General features: G+C 35.8%; 1 protein-coding gene across 1 annotated transcript in view; it reads left to right on the forward strand.

Moving 5' to 3' along the window:
- The window catches only part of LOC126863727 (uncharacterized), a 31,754-nt gene that overhangs the window by 12,001 nt on the left and 1,034 nt on the right, over window positions 1-18,719 (forward strand). Inside the window, exons 7-8 of the mRNA XM_050614185.1 lie at window positions 16,195-16,377; window positions 18,478-18,562. Coding sequence (XP_050470142.1) covers window positions 16,195-16,377; window positions 18,478-18,562 — 268 coding nt within the window. The remainder of the gene's footprint in view (window positions 1-16,194; window positions 16,378-18,477; window positions 18,563-18,719) is intronic.

An 18,719-nucleotide genomic window follows, 5' to 3' on the forward strand; every position in this document is an offset into this window, starting at 1 on the left:
AAAGCATTCATGGAAGGCCATTAATGAGGATTCTATAGATCGGAGAAAAGAAATGGAAGGATAATAGCTAAGTAGTTTAGTATCGCGTACGTTTGTATTTGAAACTCGCTCGAGGCGAGTTGCTGGGATAGAAATTAAAATGCCTACTATTTTTGGTAGAATTTGAAAGAAAAAACCTTCTAGTCGAAAGACAATGAGTGTATTGTCTATAGATTTGCTTCTCCAGGTCATATGCTGATGAGTACGTTCTCTTTCCATTTTGGCAATGAATTCCAGAAATATATATTCTAACTCAGAGGTAGAACGGAAAGATATATTGATATTAGTATTTCATTTACGAAATAATCGAGTATTTTAATTAGGTTCTAAAAATCAATTCAAATTATCGGTATATTCCCGCGCAAACAGTCAGCGTGTCAATTTTCCGCTGCCTATATCGTTCCGGCAAGAGAAAGAACTTTCGAAATTTCCTGCGATACAGCTATACGGACACACGTTCACGTGTATCACATCTGCATACATTCCAAACGAATGCATAATTTAAGGTATATGCAGTTTTGGTTAGTAGTGTGGTTACACGAACGTGAAACGTGAAAAGGTGGCAGTCGTACTCGTCGTGCTGGTGGGGAAGAACGAAGAGTAGGGGAAGACAGCGATGAAAGTGGAAGGGGTGATCACCCCTATCGCCTCCCCACTACCTCTGTCTCCTTCCACGCGGAGATAATTTTAGAATCGACAAAATAAAACATTGGGTTGCACATGTTCACTCAGCAGCTGAGACTAAATTGAACTTCGAAAAGGCGAATTGGAAGATCTATTAATTCAGTTTATGCAACTTTAGATCCTTAATTGTAATCAATGGTTTGTTTGGATCCAAAATAAAATACATTTGATGATTTAGAAAATAAAGAGAAAGATTATGTAATGAAAAATATCTCAGTTGTTTTGTAATCGATATGTAATTATAAATATTTTTTATTTATAACTATTAATAGTAGTAAAGAGCATTACAAAATTAATAACGAATGGAAATATGATATGCTTTCAGGCGATCTAGAATTTTGAACAGACATTAACGTAATTAATATGGATGAGGCGTCAACTAACGCTTGATACCACGCTAGTATAATACATACAAATTATTTTCTACAGTTCGCGTTTCAAAGTTTAACCAGCTGACTTAACGAGCGCGCAATAAATTATAAATAGAATCTCATTTATGTTTTCCGATATATGCATTTTGTCAGAAATGATTTAACTGCAATATTTACATAAATTCTAGGAAAGACTTACAAAAAAATAACTTAATAATCCAAAACAAAATTTTCTGAAAATCCAATAGAAATCCCCAATATAGAAATACTAAGAAATGTATATGTACAAATAAAGGAATTATTGAACAGAAAAGAAACGCCAGGTTATGCAGCTCAATCATAAAAAAGAAGTAATATCGAAGGAACGTCATGCAATGGTCGTGATAGGAAAGGTGATCGAATTGAAAGAGGACAGCTTGTTTCATCCTGAACAGAATTCGCGTGGGTGGTGGTAGGAAAGGAATATCGTGGTGGGGATAACGGTTGCCCCTGTTTATTCCCCCACCAGGCTCACTAGTGTTTCTATCTCTATCTCTCTACCCTCACCACGATGAGGTTTCTCTGAAGTAGGGAAGGTTCGTGTCCAGTCGTCGTCGGAGTTTCTGATAGTAGAACCACGCGACTCTTGCCGTCTTATCGCCTCTTGCTTTTTATCAATGGAGAGCTCGTGTCACCGTCTTTCACGTTTACGTACGCACGCCTCGCGATTACGCTCAACGACGCACGCGCGATATCGTGAGGAAAAAAGAAACAGACGCTCTGGACGTCCGATTCCAAGGGAGATCAGCACGGAATCCTGCCCGTCGCGTTTCTGGACGACGGAGAGTTTCTCGCAATTCGAAGGGAAGTCGATGGAATAAAACAAGCCGGTTCAAAGGCCCACGGTGTGTGTGTCACTCCGATTGGTTATATAGCTTCGTTCGAAGCCTGGCTTCGGTTTCTTCTATTCGATATATCGAATATATTGCATCTCGGATCGAACGCGCCAGGAAAAGAGAATTCACTTGGAGGGCTTGATACACTGTATAGGAAAAGAGGAGCGACGTGATCTTTGCTATCTAATTTATCGGTGAAAGAGTATTCAAGCCCAGGTCAAGCGGAGGAAAGAAAAAGAACCGTTTGAGAAACCGAATCGCGGCTTGTACGGTCTACTCAGCTAGTTTAGGCTGGCTTTACTCTGATGGAGTTGGACAGCCTGCCTCGACCGAGAAGAATATCGTTTATGGCACGAATTTAATCCGCTTCGATCTCTATCGCTCTTTTGACGCTCTCGTTTCGTTACCGAAAAGAGAAAAGAAAAGAAACCAGTTGTGGGGAAAGTCAAGTAATATTTTGATTGATACTGAAACGTTCTACCAAGCTTGGTATCGTTTCAGGAAATTGCCTGTACTTTCAATCAGCCCGTTTAAGAATCGATAAAAAATATTCGTAAAAATATTGTATCGAAACTAAATGCAAGTTATATTTACTAGAAAAATAAATATAAAGAGGAATTCAATGATTAAAAGGAGTTTTCAAGGGATTCTTAAATTATAGAAACAGAACTAACTAAAGATAAATCAGATTCCAATCGAAACCACGAACAATAATTTGCTCGAATCTAGTAATATATTTCGAGAGAAGGTATTTTTGAGGGCGTATTTTTGAAGATGATCGTCAAGCAGAGCCAGAGAGTCTACCGAGAGTAAATTAAGGCTGAACAGAGTTCAATCGAAAATCAGTCCTTGAATTTGATGCGTGGTACGAAAATAGTTTAAATAGGAGAAAGGTGCGGCTGTTAAAGAACGCGTTTACTTTTGAGGACGCCATAATTACGTTCCATGCTTTCAGTATCTGGAAAAACATTGGATATATTTACTTTGTTCGGTGCAAATTAAACATCGGAAATCTGATCCAGAATAACAACAGACAGGATTCGATCTAAATCTGTACTTTACGGAAGAATCCGTGACCAAGAGAAATTTAAAGGGAAAGATCAATAAAATAGGACAACTTTAATCGGACGATCTACCATAAAAACGGCACACAAGTACACATTAAAAGCAGGTATTGCAAATTTTCTTATGACGACACAGAATGCCTTCTGCTCGTGCACATTGTATGCTATATATACGTTACAAGGTTACGAGGAAAAAGAAACACGCTGCACAGTAAACGTAAAAAGACAACGTAAAAACACCGTGTATTATACATAACAGAGAGGAGAGGTTCGTGCAACGGAATCGAAGGAAAACTTGCACCGTTGTGCACGGCTCATCTCTCCTTTTTACTCGACTTTTAATAACTGTCTCTCTCTTTTTCTCTGTAACCACGATCTTTCTCTTCCTTCGAATTTCCCGAGCAGGCGAGCCAATTGACGCAACGTATTTATCGCGGAACAAGGTCGCTTTTTAAACACGGCAAACATACGTTCCGCAAAAATCGCACAAAATTTATCGTCACACAAAAAAGTAATTGCACTAATATTACGAATTAATTTCACGATTAAAATAGAAACGTTTCTTGACATCATTGTAGGTAATAGATAATTTTATAGGAAGATTTTAAAGGAAAATTGTTTTAAGAAATTGATTTTGATAGAAATTATTAGATTTTTAGGGAACAGAGTGTAAAAGAATTCCAAAGAAAATTGGAGTTTTCTTGACGAGAAAAGAGTATGTATACGGTAGATGTATCCAAAAACAGTTCTCGTGTATACAAAGATTGACGAATGTGTATTCCAGGAAAGAGGGGATAAGGATAGGCCATGTGGCGTCGTTAACTCAGGATCGTGTATATCGTTCCTGATGCCCTGTACGAGTTACATATTTATAATTTTTCAGTCAATTATGTTATGTTATTTTATAATTGATTAATTCAAACAATGTGCTTGGATGAGCTTCTTTAAACATATTTTTGATTGGATCTTAATTGATATTCCTAAGGTTTTATAAAAACATTATCAAATGCCTTTAACATTATCAGTTTTATTTTTTCTTTTTTGCAGTTATTAAAAACATATAGATTCCATTAGCGTAACTAATATTAACTTGTTTGAAACTCTAACTAAATCTGAAATGTGATTATATACATCTGTTTTATTTTCATCATATACCTTTAATCATAATTATTTATGTACAGTACGTTTAAATACGTTAGAAACTGTTTGTTCTATCATTAATATTATTATATAAATATAATTCCCCGATCAAACCATAGGATTGAAAAACTATCAGAATTCCTGGACCTTGTAGGAGGTCGCGCATTTCGTACGCTCTAAAATGGTTCCAAAATGGTGGGAGGTGTAGCGTCAGATGGTGGGGTGCTGAATACAAAGAAAAATGCATTGGTTCACGAAGACAAGTGATAAGGCATAACAAGTACAATTTTCTTCGTTCATTTTTTTTTTCCAATGTATATCCGCTTCTTTTTCTACTCGCAGCTCGACCCGGGGTCAAAGAGCATCGTAGTTGTGAACGAATGAAGGCATCGCACCGCACCGTCCCGTCACGCCACGCGTTTCTCGCTGATAATAAAACCGATGGAATAGCGGCGATCTTGCTCAGTTTGTCCCTACTGCTCCGTGCGTCTTCTACAAGCCGCTTATCGGGACTATGGCGAGAAACGATTGTGTCTTTTCTCTACGACTCACGTTGTTTTCCAACTTCTGGAAAACTAATCGCAAATAACAGCTAATCTCCGATATTGGTATCTTAACTTTCATTAGCTTCCATTAAAAATAATCAAGAAGTCGTGTTATAAAGAGAAGTGTTATAACCGGTGTTGTTACTCATTCGTATATAAGGAAAAGAACAAACTAAAGTAAATACACCGCCTCCTCGAAGTATGTAATTCATTTAACGGAGAAGTTACATCTCGAATTATTTATCTTATTTGAGAAGTCTCGAGTGTCGCCGTGCGTGGCGCGGGCGGAATGAAACTTGGCCTCCTGAGCGACTAACTGTTCCGAAGGAATCGATCTTCGATATCGACTAGGTTCGTTGCTTACCTATGAATTTCCTGTTTACCCAGTCGACTTAAAATGACTTGATCGATTGGGAACACCGGAAGTCTTCCGTTCAGACTCCTTGAAACATTCGTAAATTCGTGATTTTACATAGAGTGAACAGTAAAATAATTGAATGATAAACGGTAATTTACTACCGATTGTGATCGTGTTCCGAGTGTGATAAAAATAAAAATAATTTAATAGACAGTCGTTTGACACGACCCATCATTTTTTAAGAGCGATAGGAAACTGTGATATATATAAAATAGAAATAAATATATAGCGACAAGAAGGAAAAATAGGGGAAAAATATAGAGAAAGAGAGAGATCGTGAAATAAAAGACAGAGACAGGAGAGAGGAGAGGCTTTGGGGAAAGACTCCAAGCCAGAGTGGTTTAAACACGAGCTCACTGATACTATAGTAGTACAGTTCGAAGAGTGAGCAGGAGCTATCCGTTTAACCAAAGTGTCGTACAGGAACGCGTTATGGTGGTGTCTAGCAGCTGACAGCGCGCGGCCATACACGAATTCGGGTATAAGAGGGGATCGACGAACGAGCTTCTTGCCGATTGCTTCACCATGATACGAATATTCGCAGACACCTTCAGGAATTTAATAAGTGAGTGTCCTGGAGATACTGTGCGTTAAATCTCATTTATAACTGCGACCATTCGTCGAAAGTAACAACATTGCTAGCTTTTAATGGGTTAACCGGGAAAAACCAGTTATCTGATTACTAGGATTTTTAATTTTTTGAATATAATAATAATGATTCCTTTATTCATAGAAACTTTTCAGCGTATTATTACATTTCTGTATAAACTAAATTACGTCGTATGTATATTTAGAAGAAATCGATCTATCTGAAACTGATTTGTTTCTATTAACCTTAAATTTCGTAATTATAGGATTTTCTGATTAAAGAATGGCCCGGTTAATAGATGTATATCATCAATTATATCAATTTATATCATCATCATATAGATTTATATCTTCAAACGAACGATGACGAGGTATCTAATTTTATTTTGTGATTTGTCAGTACAGTGCACAACGTTATTCATTAACAATTTAATTGAAAAATTGGTCTACCAACCGTATTGTTCGAAAAATCAACTGAGAATCTCATTCTTTATCTGTTAGTTATATAACGGTTTGTTTTTCCATTGATTGATAGTAGATTATTGTAGATATAATCAGAGACATATACAAATCATTCTTACACTCATCTAGAATAATCTTCTTTTTAAGTGACACGGGAAAGACAAATTATTGGAACACCTTGAATCGAATAACTGGTTTTAACTTGTTGACATTGATATCAAAAAATCAAGCGAGATAGACGGAGAAATAGTTGGTAAAATCAAATAATCTGACGGAGAACAGTCATTTCTTTCAGCGATCATCGCTTGCAAGTAACGAAAATGAGAAATGTTGCATCAGTTTGTTTCGCTTCATTAAGCCGCTGAACGCCGCTTTCGAAGTTGACATGCTCGCACGTTAACAAAGTCCATGTAGCGGTCATATTAATCACATTATTTATACCGTATACAAGATCTGCGATGAACATTATCACACAGAATTACATGAACGTGTTTGTATTCGGACAAAACATGATCGTATCTGTAATGATGTTGATTACGTCATTATCCTACGTATACTCAAACATCAAAAAAGAAAGCTAACAGGGATATTTAAGAGAAAAAAAACAATATTTTAAGTGAAACATATTTCTGTATGATAATTGAACGAGGCTCGATTTTGCGTTAGCCGCTGTTAGGAAGATCTAACCATTCTGTCCTGAATAATTTTCAGCTGACATTGCACATAATCTATAGAAATTTCGTTTGACCGTCTTCAATAATTTTACTTGACTCAACAGAAAAATTGTCCGTCTTTATGTTATATAATTTCACGATGTATAGCGAATGGCCAATTATTCGTTAAGATCGTCACTCTATTTCGACTTCTATTCTCTACAATAGAGTCTACGCAACTTTATCTCATATTGCATTCAGTTATTGACGAGCGAAAAAAGAAGAACGAAGCTAAGTTCACGAGTTCACCTTGTGCTCGTCTTATCGACCAGAAAGGAAGCTTTTCCTCCGACATTGTTTCTCGGCACGCCTTTTATCGACGATTTCCATCAGTCTCTTACGCGCACATGATCAATTGCTGCCTTTTTCTTTCAGTATTCTCCAACCTTCTCCTACGGCACGTAGTATACGTGACTGATGCAACGTATCGAGACTCGTTCTAAATTCTCCGCTCTTCCGCACCGTCTGAATTTGTACACATATTCTGCAGACAGCTTTTCATGGCCTTTGTACTCAGGTCTAAAATTAGGCGAATAATATGACGCAGTATCAAACTTCCGATCATAAATTCGTCTATTCTCGTATAGTTCAATTGACGTCCCCCCTCCCCTTCCCCTTATTGCGATCAGAACGATTCTTCTTCGTTTTACGTCACGAGTGACGATCGATTCGGCTCGATTCTCACCGTTGAGGGTTGTAGAAAAAAAAGTGGAGAAAATTTTCAGCTGGCAAGAGGCTGAGGTACGTCAATGGATTGCAATTTGAATCTTCATTCCCGGGAGAGGTACGGGATATAATTCTAGAGAATTATAGATAGAATTGAGGATGACGTAAGCTTTTTCTTCCAAGAGATGCAACTCGAATAATAACGGATTGAAAATCACGGTGATATAGATCAAGGTACTAAGAATTTGGATTTCGTCTCGTATTTCATGTCAGTCGCGAAAACTTCACTTTGGTCACATTTTGTAATTAATCGAGTTATACAATTTATTCCGCGTGATAAATTTTCGTGATTTGGAAAAATGTAACGAATTCCTTATAATAGTAAACACGGAATATTTTACAAACATAACACTTGATTGCATCTTCCATTTGTTATGGATGATATATTCGAGCAATTTGATCAAACTGTTTTCTCCATCGTGAAAGCGAAGTCGTTTAATTGAACAATCCACGCACGTGTGCGGCTAGAATCGCCGAAAGTTGAGCTGTAAGACGTCAAAATGGCGAAGAACAACATTCGTGTGACCAGCACGAGAGCTATTAATTTTTCGCGTCAACTAGGAAGTATGCGATTCTAGGTTGCTAACTTTAGGTACAAGCGATTAAACTTTAAAGCCATCTAAACTTTTTAACTATTGCTGGAATCTCTACGAAAGCTCTGATATCAATTGTTATCGTTCTTCTCCATTTTGTTCAACACTCGTCGATATTAATTTCATATTCCATTTCATTTTCATGTTGTTCAATTTTTACACAAGATTTGTTACGCAAGATACAATTTCGCACGAGATAACTATAAAACGAGGAGCCAAGTTTCAGAAACTTCCTTTGTAAGTTGATAAATATATAAGCGCGAAACCACAAGCGTTTCCTTTCCAACGTTATAAACACATTCTGCCCGTTACAAAGTTTGGCAAGAATGTTTCACAAGAACAAAAAGATTCGATTCTTACTTTCGAAAGAAAGTATCTTGCCATAACTTACTTTGTCAATAACTCTCGTGGGCTCGTTTTTCCCTATTAACCCTTGTGACATTCGAATTTTCATATTTCAATCTTACATATTTCTACCGTGAATAGTAGTCGAATTTTTAATACAATCTATACAAACTATAATAATATAATAATACAATATAATAATTACATAAGTAGATAGTGAATTTTGTTGAATTAATTCTATATTTATATCAGAGTCTTTTGTGATTACTTCCATTATAACATAATCTCTCAAGTTTATTTCTTTATCCAGTATGACGTGTAGGCTTCCTGTTAATTGATCCTTGAAGATTTGTCCATAAGAGGAGCTGGTCAAGATCGTGCTGTTCTCTGAAACGATTTTGCGTCTCACTCGAGGAAACATTCGGGTCCATAAGTGCATCTCGTCCGGTCGGTCGCTCTCAAGGATTAACTAAGTTAGAGGGTTAGCGACAATTGTGGCTCATTGTACGACCACTGAAGAGACCCTTCATTGGAGTACTTGAAACGCACCCGTTTCAGTCCGTTCCAGTGCCTTGAAGAACCTAGTCAATGGATGAAAATTTACTGAAACTCGTGTTTCCAACTATCTCCGAATCGCTTTAATCGGTCCTATTGAAAGTTTCAATCGGTAGTCAGTGACAAGAATCAATTTGCCTTTTCATGGAATGTATCCGCTGATTGAACAGGTATAGTTTGCAAGACGTATTGTGAAATTTTATTAAACACACTGGTTTATCTTCTGATTCAAAGTACTGTAAGAAATTCCATTTTTTTGGACCCTGTTTATTGGATGGAAATTTTGATTCATTCGTTAAAGACTAACGTTAATGCAACATTTCATTTGCAATTTTTTTTTTATATTTGTATTTATTAAATTCTGTTTTTTTAAATATTGTGGCTATAAAAAGGAATTCCAACGACTCGGTTGATATTCTCCCTACCAGTAGTGTTGTTCACTGTTTGAGGAATTATTGAAAATTAGTCGATTTGACGAACTATGTATTTTGAAACAGAAAGTCAGTAGTACATCATATGGTCCACTGAGAGATTCAATTAGTTTATCTCGTTTATGTCAAACACAAAGGATTAATTGCACTTCCTATTCATTCCCTTGATCATATTTATTAATTTATCTAGTAAAATTTAGCCAAATTTAATGTAATGAAATAAAAGGAGAAGCGGTAATAATTTCGTAGAATATCAGGAAGGACGTTCAGTTTTTCTGGATTAAGTTTTTCTTACATTTTTAATTCAAGGTAATCAGTTAAATTTTCTAAGCAATTGTTGTGTACTGTTATATATTTCACTTTAACGTGAGAACAGCATATTGTTTTATAAAAATATTTGCACCTAATCTTGCTTGTCATCATTCAATAATACGAAATCAAAACTTCGTTTCACCGTTCTTATTTTATATACCTTTCATACGCCATTACGCTATCAATCTTCGTAACATGGATATTATTCACGGTTGCCTTTCATCTCAGCCGCTCAAAAATAAAATCTGATTCGCACGAAACATCAAAGCAATATAAATACTTATATAATATTGTTAATAATTACTACAATTATCTGTTTGTAATTACATAAATATAGAATTCGATTGGAAGAGAAAAAAAAAAATGCTGAAGGATTTACGACAGTTCAGATTATCGAAATATTTACTGTAAATAATATTAATATTGGAATATTAATTATTTCGCTATTTGAAAATCCTCTTGTGACTAATCATTTACTGATTTAAAGGATATGACAATACAGACGTATGTATACAGGGTAGTTGGTAACTGGTGGTACAAGCAGAAAGGGGGTGATTCTACGCGAAAAAAGAAGTCGAAAATATAGAATAAAAATTTTTCGTTTGAGGCTTTGTTTTCGAGAAAATCGACTTTGAATTTTCGCTCGGTACACATGCGGTACGTTATAACGGATCTCACTGTAAATTGTTGTCTCGATGGAAAAATTAAAAAAAAAAATTTTTATTCTATATTTTCGACTTCTTTTTTCGCGTAGAATCACCCCCTTTCCGCTTCCAGTTACCCTGTATATCGGCATTTTCTTATAAAAGTATCAGAATGAACTGAGATTTGATAAATAAGTTACTTAATCGACTTGCGGAGATAATATAACAAACTAATGCATACATCTTATTACTTAATAATTTTATAAATTTACAATATGATGCACTGAAAGTCTCGCAACAAACATTCCATTTAACGATGTTACGACCGTTCGCGGAGAGACGCGGTCGCGAGGAAAACGCGTCAGCGAGAGGCGTAAATTCTCGCTACGATTCGGTTAATCGACGCCACGAATTAGTCGTTCCCCTGTTTCGGTTAAGATAACAGAGGTGGTTGAATGAATATGACACAGTATAGTAAGTTATATTTCACCGTTTATTCCAACAACTTATAACGAAGGCAATTACGCTGGTGCGTATGTACGAGATGAAAGAGTGACTGATCTGCGGGTGTGTATACCCGGTCGAAGGATGTTGACCGTTCGAAGGATGTGAAATCAGTACTGTCTTGGGAGACGATGCTGTCTCGGAGGAAAGCTAAAGATGGGTGTGTCTATCGCACGGGACCATCGGATTTGTTGGTGACGATTTTAGTTAAGAGAGTGAGGGAAATAGGCTTCGTTGTTAATTGGTTAAACGAAGGGTCTTAACCGCCCTCGAGAGAAAGTGGTTAGTGGGAGGAAAGTTGCATCATACGTGAGAAAAACTAACTTTCTCTTGTCAAGCTGTAGTAGACAATAGTCTTTAGGAAATAGTCTTTAGTCTTTAGTCTGCTTCGGAAACAAACGTTTGTTTGGTTTGAAGGACCTCTACTAGGAAATTCCTGAGATTTATGGAAGATACTTGAGACTATTGAGGGTACGCAGTGAGTATCCGAAGACATCTGGTTGCCATCTTGCCCGTGGTGTGTGGCCTGGGCTAGGTAGAGTGTTACGCGACGTAACAAACGATTTTCCGCGATTGCTCTCGCACTTCCTCGTTTGAGAAACGGGAACGTGAACGACGCGTGGTTCCGTCGTGGATCGAAAAAATAAAACGATTACTGTGAAACGAAGCGCCGATAACCCATGTCAGATCATCGTTTCATCAGAGTCTTCGCGTATTGAACTGCGATAAACGGATCGTTCGATTCTCATGCAATCGCGTCCATTTCTTTTTTCATGCAGTATCAATAATCGACAGAGGGCACAAGGCAAAACAAGATGACAGAATTTGGTGATCTGATGCCACGATTTTGTCAATAACTCGTCGATGATCTTGTATTGACACGAATGTACCCAATTGCTTGTTGAGAAATGATTCTGATCGGCTTTCGATAAAATGTGATATAGAAATTTTCGAAATTGATAAAGTTAAGTACAATATCAAAGAGTATATCGTTTGAAAGACAACAATCGATAGTTGACTGTAAGATAAAAACGAGTTCGTTTCACCTTTACAATAATAAATCATTTCATTTGATGATGTACACAGATTATTTTAAATGATATAAATTTTAAACACACGACTGTTTTAATGTTGGTACGTATAATGTCTTAATTAACTGCGGATAAATACGATGACCATAACACGATCGATAATAGCGGTAGCATAAAATCAATGTAATTGGGTCAATCGATGTTCGAGCGGAGAAGTTCGATCATCGACAAATTACCCCAGATAAGGACGCATTCATATCTTTTAATTAAGAATTGTTGCGATACCGTTCGAATTAAATGTGATATCATGTTGAAGCTCTCCATTACCTAATTTCCATATCCCTTTCGATTTCAACGAGAAGAACATTAAATATCTTTAATGAAAATATTTTCTAGATCGCAACAGTGTATGAATAAAAAGAAAGATTTTGATATGACATAATTGAAAACTAAAAAATCTACTAGATTCAAAAGTAGCTGATAAATTGAGGGAATTTTATGAAAGCCAAATATGTAATTATTAATACTTTGATGTTTGTAATATTTCAATATTACGACGAGTAATATTTTCAAAATCTTGACAAGTAGGAAAAAACACAGGTTTAATTCCAAGATTAAATAAAAAGGCAATGTTCGTGGCATTGAAATTGTTGACAACATACTGAGTTGTAAGAATACTTCACTCACAACAAAAAAAGATAATTATTTGTTTAGTCATTTATTTCGATATGTAAGGTTCTTATATTCTATTCCATGTATGAGTTCATAGTTCTAATAGAAACTAATTATTTAAATGCGGATATAGTACGGATTTAATCATTCTCCTGCTGTTACTTCCTCGCTTTTTGTTGATCGTGACTATGCCTCCAAGTGGACTTTGCAATCCACGGCTTTACATTCTCTTATTTCGTTGAATCATTAAATCATAAGACGTCGCGGAACTCAAACGAGTTCGCGATCACATAACAGTTCAATAAACCGAATTCCTTTGAACTACAACAATATATTGTTTTTACTTTCCGAGAATCACGTGAAATATGAAAATTTATTTCCATAGTCACTTAGAATAGAAATGCGACTCGCGCAGCCTCATGTATTTAAAGAGAAAAAGCAGACAAAACATTCTAAAGATTACTTAATAGTCCAGAAATTTTGTTAATTGAGTTATTCATTTGAAAGTAAAATATAAAAGTATTTTAGATACACATTTTTGCAAATGTCACCTCAGACTATCCTTGCAAATTTCTATTTGATTTGCATATCTACGACATGCTTTCGTCAATAATTCAAACATTATTCATTGCGCACATGTGTTCGCACAGATTCTGTATCTTACAATTTCATGACACTAAATTTGTAAAAATTAAATCACACGATTCTATCAACCGATGTTAAATCACGTGAATAGACATTTTTATTCGCAATTCTTCTCGCTTCGCTCCTTTGCGTGAGAAATATTTCATTTTAGCAACGGTTATACTATACTATACTACTATTGTAACTCCAGATTTCGTTAGAGCTATCGTTAAAAAAATTTTTTTTTTTATTTATTTGTTGAAATTACAATCAATTCTCGCGTTGAGAATATCGTTAAAAAATGATATTCATTTTATAAATTCTGGATTTAATCGATACCTGAATCTAATATCGAGAAGAAGATCAGTTCATATCATTGTACGAAACAATATAACTGATAAATCTAAAGAAATTGAAACGAGGAATACCAAATTTTAATGTTATGTACATATACCTCTCGTATTTTTCCATGCCATCTGTTGCAGATATTATCTCAACAGTAAAGTTCGAAATTATCGACAGTTTCATAGCCAATACGGAACTTTCGAAAAAGAGTAAGGTCACCGTTGAACGTGGCTGAATCATTCATTGGTCGTTCAGTCTGTAATCGGCATCAGTGCCTCTCGAAATATTGTTCACTTCATTTGGATAAAACAATATAATAATTGCTTATCGTGCTTCTGCTCGTGTTCGTAAATTCGCGTTTTCGTTACGGTTCGATAAGGACGAATGTTTCGTGCAAACGTATAAACGTTATTTATAGTGAACATTGAATTTACTCTCTGGAACAACGAAGCGAGCGAAAGACGGGGAAAGTATTGCGTGAAACTGTGGCTGTTTTGCCAATCTGGTCAGCTATTTCTCCAGAATACCATCGGATAATTCTCGATTGTTCGCGTTTCACTGTGTACATACACTGAAAGTGTTCCTTGCGTGACCTTTAACAATTTCAAGGACTTCTTGCTATTCAGAGTTTGCTGATCAACTATGCTATATTAGGTGTTTGAAGTTCGGCGATCAACTATTCTAAATTAGGATTCTCTACTACTCCAAGGTGATCGATTATTTTCGATTAATTCGAAGGTGAAATATGTACCACATACTATGTTTGCTACTTTGAAACTTCCTATTTTGTGGAAAAATATCGAATTACGTGAAGTCTTTATAGAATGTTGGTTGCGAGGATATTAGCTTTAACCTGGTAGCAGAGATTTCTAGTTCTCGTTGATCGTGTTTCTTTCCTGCAACATATGGTAAAACGTGCAATTTGCGTTTCACCAACGAGATATAAATCCCAGGCCGCGGATGCTAATTCTTCGTGGCCGAAAGCATCCATGAGCGTGTGTTTCTAGAGGAAAGAAACGGTGATCGACTGGATCGTAAACGTGTTTTACAAGGCTTGGCCATTCTAACGTGGCTTCGATATTATCGGGGGAGCGTACTCGAGGGCGCGGTTCTCTCCGCCTCTAAAAACAGAAGCCGTTTTCGAAAGCTGGCCGTTTGTCTTTCGCGGCGAACCTTCCAACGAATCGCCATCATAAAACGTACACCCTTCAGGAGAAAAAGAATTTATTCGTACATAATTGCACCGTCTCGGACGAAGCGTGTTATTACTGTACTGCGATATACACGTAGAAACATTGGAAATTTTTCAGAGCATTCTTTTTTGTTGGAAATGAATATACGTTGCGTTTCTCTTTTCCTTTTTCTGCAAAAACAACGGAAAGAGACCGGCGATTTATACATTTTTTTTTTACGAAAAATCTTTATATATAAAATCGAAACGAGATATCATACGTACGTTATAACTGTGATGGTTCGTTAAAAAATAGAAAAATACAAAACAATTGAAGAAAAAATGATTCAAGGAACGTAATAGGATTAGAAAGGAATAAAAAATGTATGCAAATTTGCAAATGTATGCAGTACGAAATAGAACGAAGACGAATTATAGATAGAGCTGTAATTAAGTGATTTGTTGCTCTGCTACCAATATATAAAAGTTTGATTGGTTTCGATCAGAAAGTTTGTTCTAATAATTCTCAGTGAGTTGTATATCGTGTACAGCAAAAAAGTTGATCTTTTAGTTTTTACTTGATTCCCTTCCTCGGATAGAAAAGTCGATGATTGAGAAAGTTTCTGAAATATTTTGTTGTACGGAGTTTGACAAATAGGAAACTCTAAACTGTCAACGAAGTTCTGAGACCCTCGTGACATCCTCGTGTTTCAAGTTTCATTATTAATCACTTGTTTATTAATCACTTTTCTGTGCCCGTGTCAACATCTCTGCGATAATTCCGTATCATTTTTATCTTTATGTTTGCTTAAACTGTGTGTCACGTACCCTTAAAAGATTTATATCTACGCCGTTTGTATAAGATATTTGCACATTTATTTTCGCTGGTCAAATGTTACGTACTGCGAAGGTTATTTGATAACATATTGAAAACAAAAATGATGTTACATTCAGAAAGATCTTAGCCCGTTAAATACATAGATAAGAAAATATGTAGAATTTTAGCAACTTCTTAGTACCGGTATCTCTAACTTGATAAAGCGATAACAAATATTTTAATGTATATTCACGATTTCTCCATAAATTCTCTTGTCCAAAAAATGAAAAACGCGACTCTTCGTGTTCTTTCCCATCAATTTTCAATTTGTTTATAAACCATCTCCAAAATTCTCACATATGGTCTATGTACGTTGCACATGTGAGTATGTGAAATAATAGTAAAAAGTTACGAGAAGCCATACCATGTAAGGTCATCAAACTTAGGTTCACTTCAGGTAGTCGACCATCGATTAGACCATTTCTCGTTCAACGAAATCATTTCTTTTATTTCGTGTTTTTACAGCCACGTCGGCGGTGATCCTGAAGACAGAGCACGACCATAATCGGTTATCCAGTCTTTCGGGGGATAATATCCTTGGCACTGGAGTTAGGATTGGTCGGGGCGAGGACGCAGTCGCAGGTATCAACGGCAACATTATGGATTCGGCGCAATCAGCCATGATGAAGCAAACAGACTACGTCGTAGGTCAGTAAAAGAAGCTCTAACATTTTCTTTTCAATACGTTAAACATACTCGTCAATTAAATTCTATCATCTCGTCAGATTGTTTCGGTGATTCGTAAAGTTACTCGAATTCGTTGAAATTTTCTTTCGTGTTTCGAAATTTTGCCGAGAAGAGTGATCGTTACAGGGCAACAATTAACAGCGTAAGCTGTTTGAAGAGGAAATATCAACCGTGTATTTATTCGGTGTTTTATAACGAACGATAATTTTTCTTACTGTTATCGTTACGAACGAATTGTGACACTGTGATTGAATATGATGTAAGAATAAAGACAGAAACGAAGAATAGTGAAACAGAGATCACGTTTCGTCGGTGATCCCGTCGTTTTTCCGATAACATGTCACGTGCAACCGGCAATTCTTCACCACCGGTATTAAAACGTTCGAAAATCATTCTTAACAGCGTAATTGCTATATAATCCGTGAACTGTGTCCAAAATTGTTATTTATATGCGTATATAACGATATGCGTAATCTCGATGAAACACGCAAATGTTTAAAACTGTTGTTATTCTCTTCGTATTTTATTTTCCTTCTTTTATCGTAGATGACACGATCGTTTTATATTTACAAATATCTTTGAACCAATTATAACGTATAATTCCATTTTGTATAAAGAACTCTTATAATTATTTTTCCGAGCAATCGCCTGGATTCTTTTGATGTTCATCATCAAGCAACGTAGTTTGCTCGATTCTCAGAATTACGGAATAATTGACGGGAATATTACAGCCCATTGATCTTGTTCCTCTTTGTTGAAATTAACGTTCAGAGCATCGTGACAACGGACAAGCCTATTAGTACGATTGTGAAAATTTCGCAGTTCGTTATCACCGTTCACATTCGCCGCGTTTGCGTCTCTCGTTTCCTCTGGTAAATTTCATTCTGTTAAAATCGTCCGATATCGGCCACGAAACAAACTGTTTCCAGATCACAGTGCGTCTTATCGAAATTGAAAATATATGAAGATTTTGAAAGGGTGAATTGTATTTGATTGGAACTTGTAAATTTTGTATTTGACAATTGGATTAAAAAATGAAATTTGAATTGGAATTAAAATGTAGAAAATTGTTTATATTTAATTATACAAGAGTCTTGAAGAAATTGTGACTATGATAAATTCTAAAGATTATCAGGCTTTCACAGCAGATTATAAAAAAGAACTGGTTTCTCTCTTTCTGTCTGTCTGTCTCTCTCTCTCTCTCTCTCTCTCTCTCTCTCTATTTTGTAAGTCGTAGTAAACTTCGTTTGTTGATTAATGATTGTCGATTTCACATTAAGTGCCGACCTACAATGTTATGATTGCAAAATAGAGAACAAAACAATGTTATTGTATTATTGTCCATTTAAATACTATCGGTAATCGAAATCAATAGAACCGAATTAAATGTTCAGTGTCATTCAAAGTGATTACGTATATTTATTCCGATCTTACTTTCCAACACATTCTTTTCATATCTTTTTTATATATTCTATTAATCATAAGCAATCCATAAGTAAGAGATAATTTGTATTATCCGCATATTTCTTCATTGTTTTTGCATCTCCATTGGAATATATTGGCTTTTTGGAATACATTAAATTCTGAATATAGTACTTTCGTTATTGATCCTTTAAAAAGAAATAAGTTAACTAGCATCATGCTTGTCACAATTAAAAGTCATCATTTTCTATTGTTACAAATGAAAAAAAAAACAGTTATTCAGAAAGATATATCTTCAGAATTGCCAATAAAAAAGAAACTGATTTTCTAGAGATTTTCATATTTGTATTTTCATATTTACATCAACATGTAAATGAAGATGACTCTTACAAAAAACGCAGTTTTTTCGTCAATTACCATTATAACTCGATCGATTAAATAACAATCAGAACGCAAAAACGTTGACACTCGAATAACAAACTTCGACCGATTAGACAATCCGCATAAGTACGAAGTTCACTGTGCCACACGCTTCTCAAGTGGGAGGGAAGAGTGAGTCGCGGAATGACGAATTGTAGAAGCGGAAGACGAAAATCCGCACGATGTACCTACTAATCTATGTTTTTTTAACCTTTGCAGATATTGTCTTGCCAACTGTTCTAATTGCTCTGCTATTCGTTGGCAACGCCATCATCGTCTACATTATCTTTCAGTATAGAAAGAGGTGAGTAAAGGTCGTGCAGCCGTGCTATTTGTTCGCTCCAAAGTTCCTTTCCCTTTGATTTTAATTGTTTCTACATACAACGCAACCTGTTTGATTATACATGGCGAATTCATGATTTGAAAATATCGCAATGGCATGTTAAATGATCGTTGCTTGC

Source organism: Bombus huntii, chromosome 3 (assembly GCF_024542735.1).
Source record: "Bombus huntii isolate Logan2020A chromosome 3, iyBomHunt1.1, whole genome shotgun sequence".
NCBI classification, from domain to species: Eukaryota; Metazoa; Arthropoda; class Insecta; order Hymenoptera; family Apidae; genus Bombus; species Bombus huntii.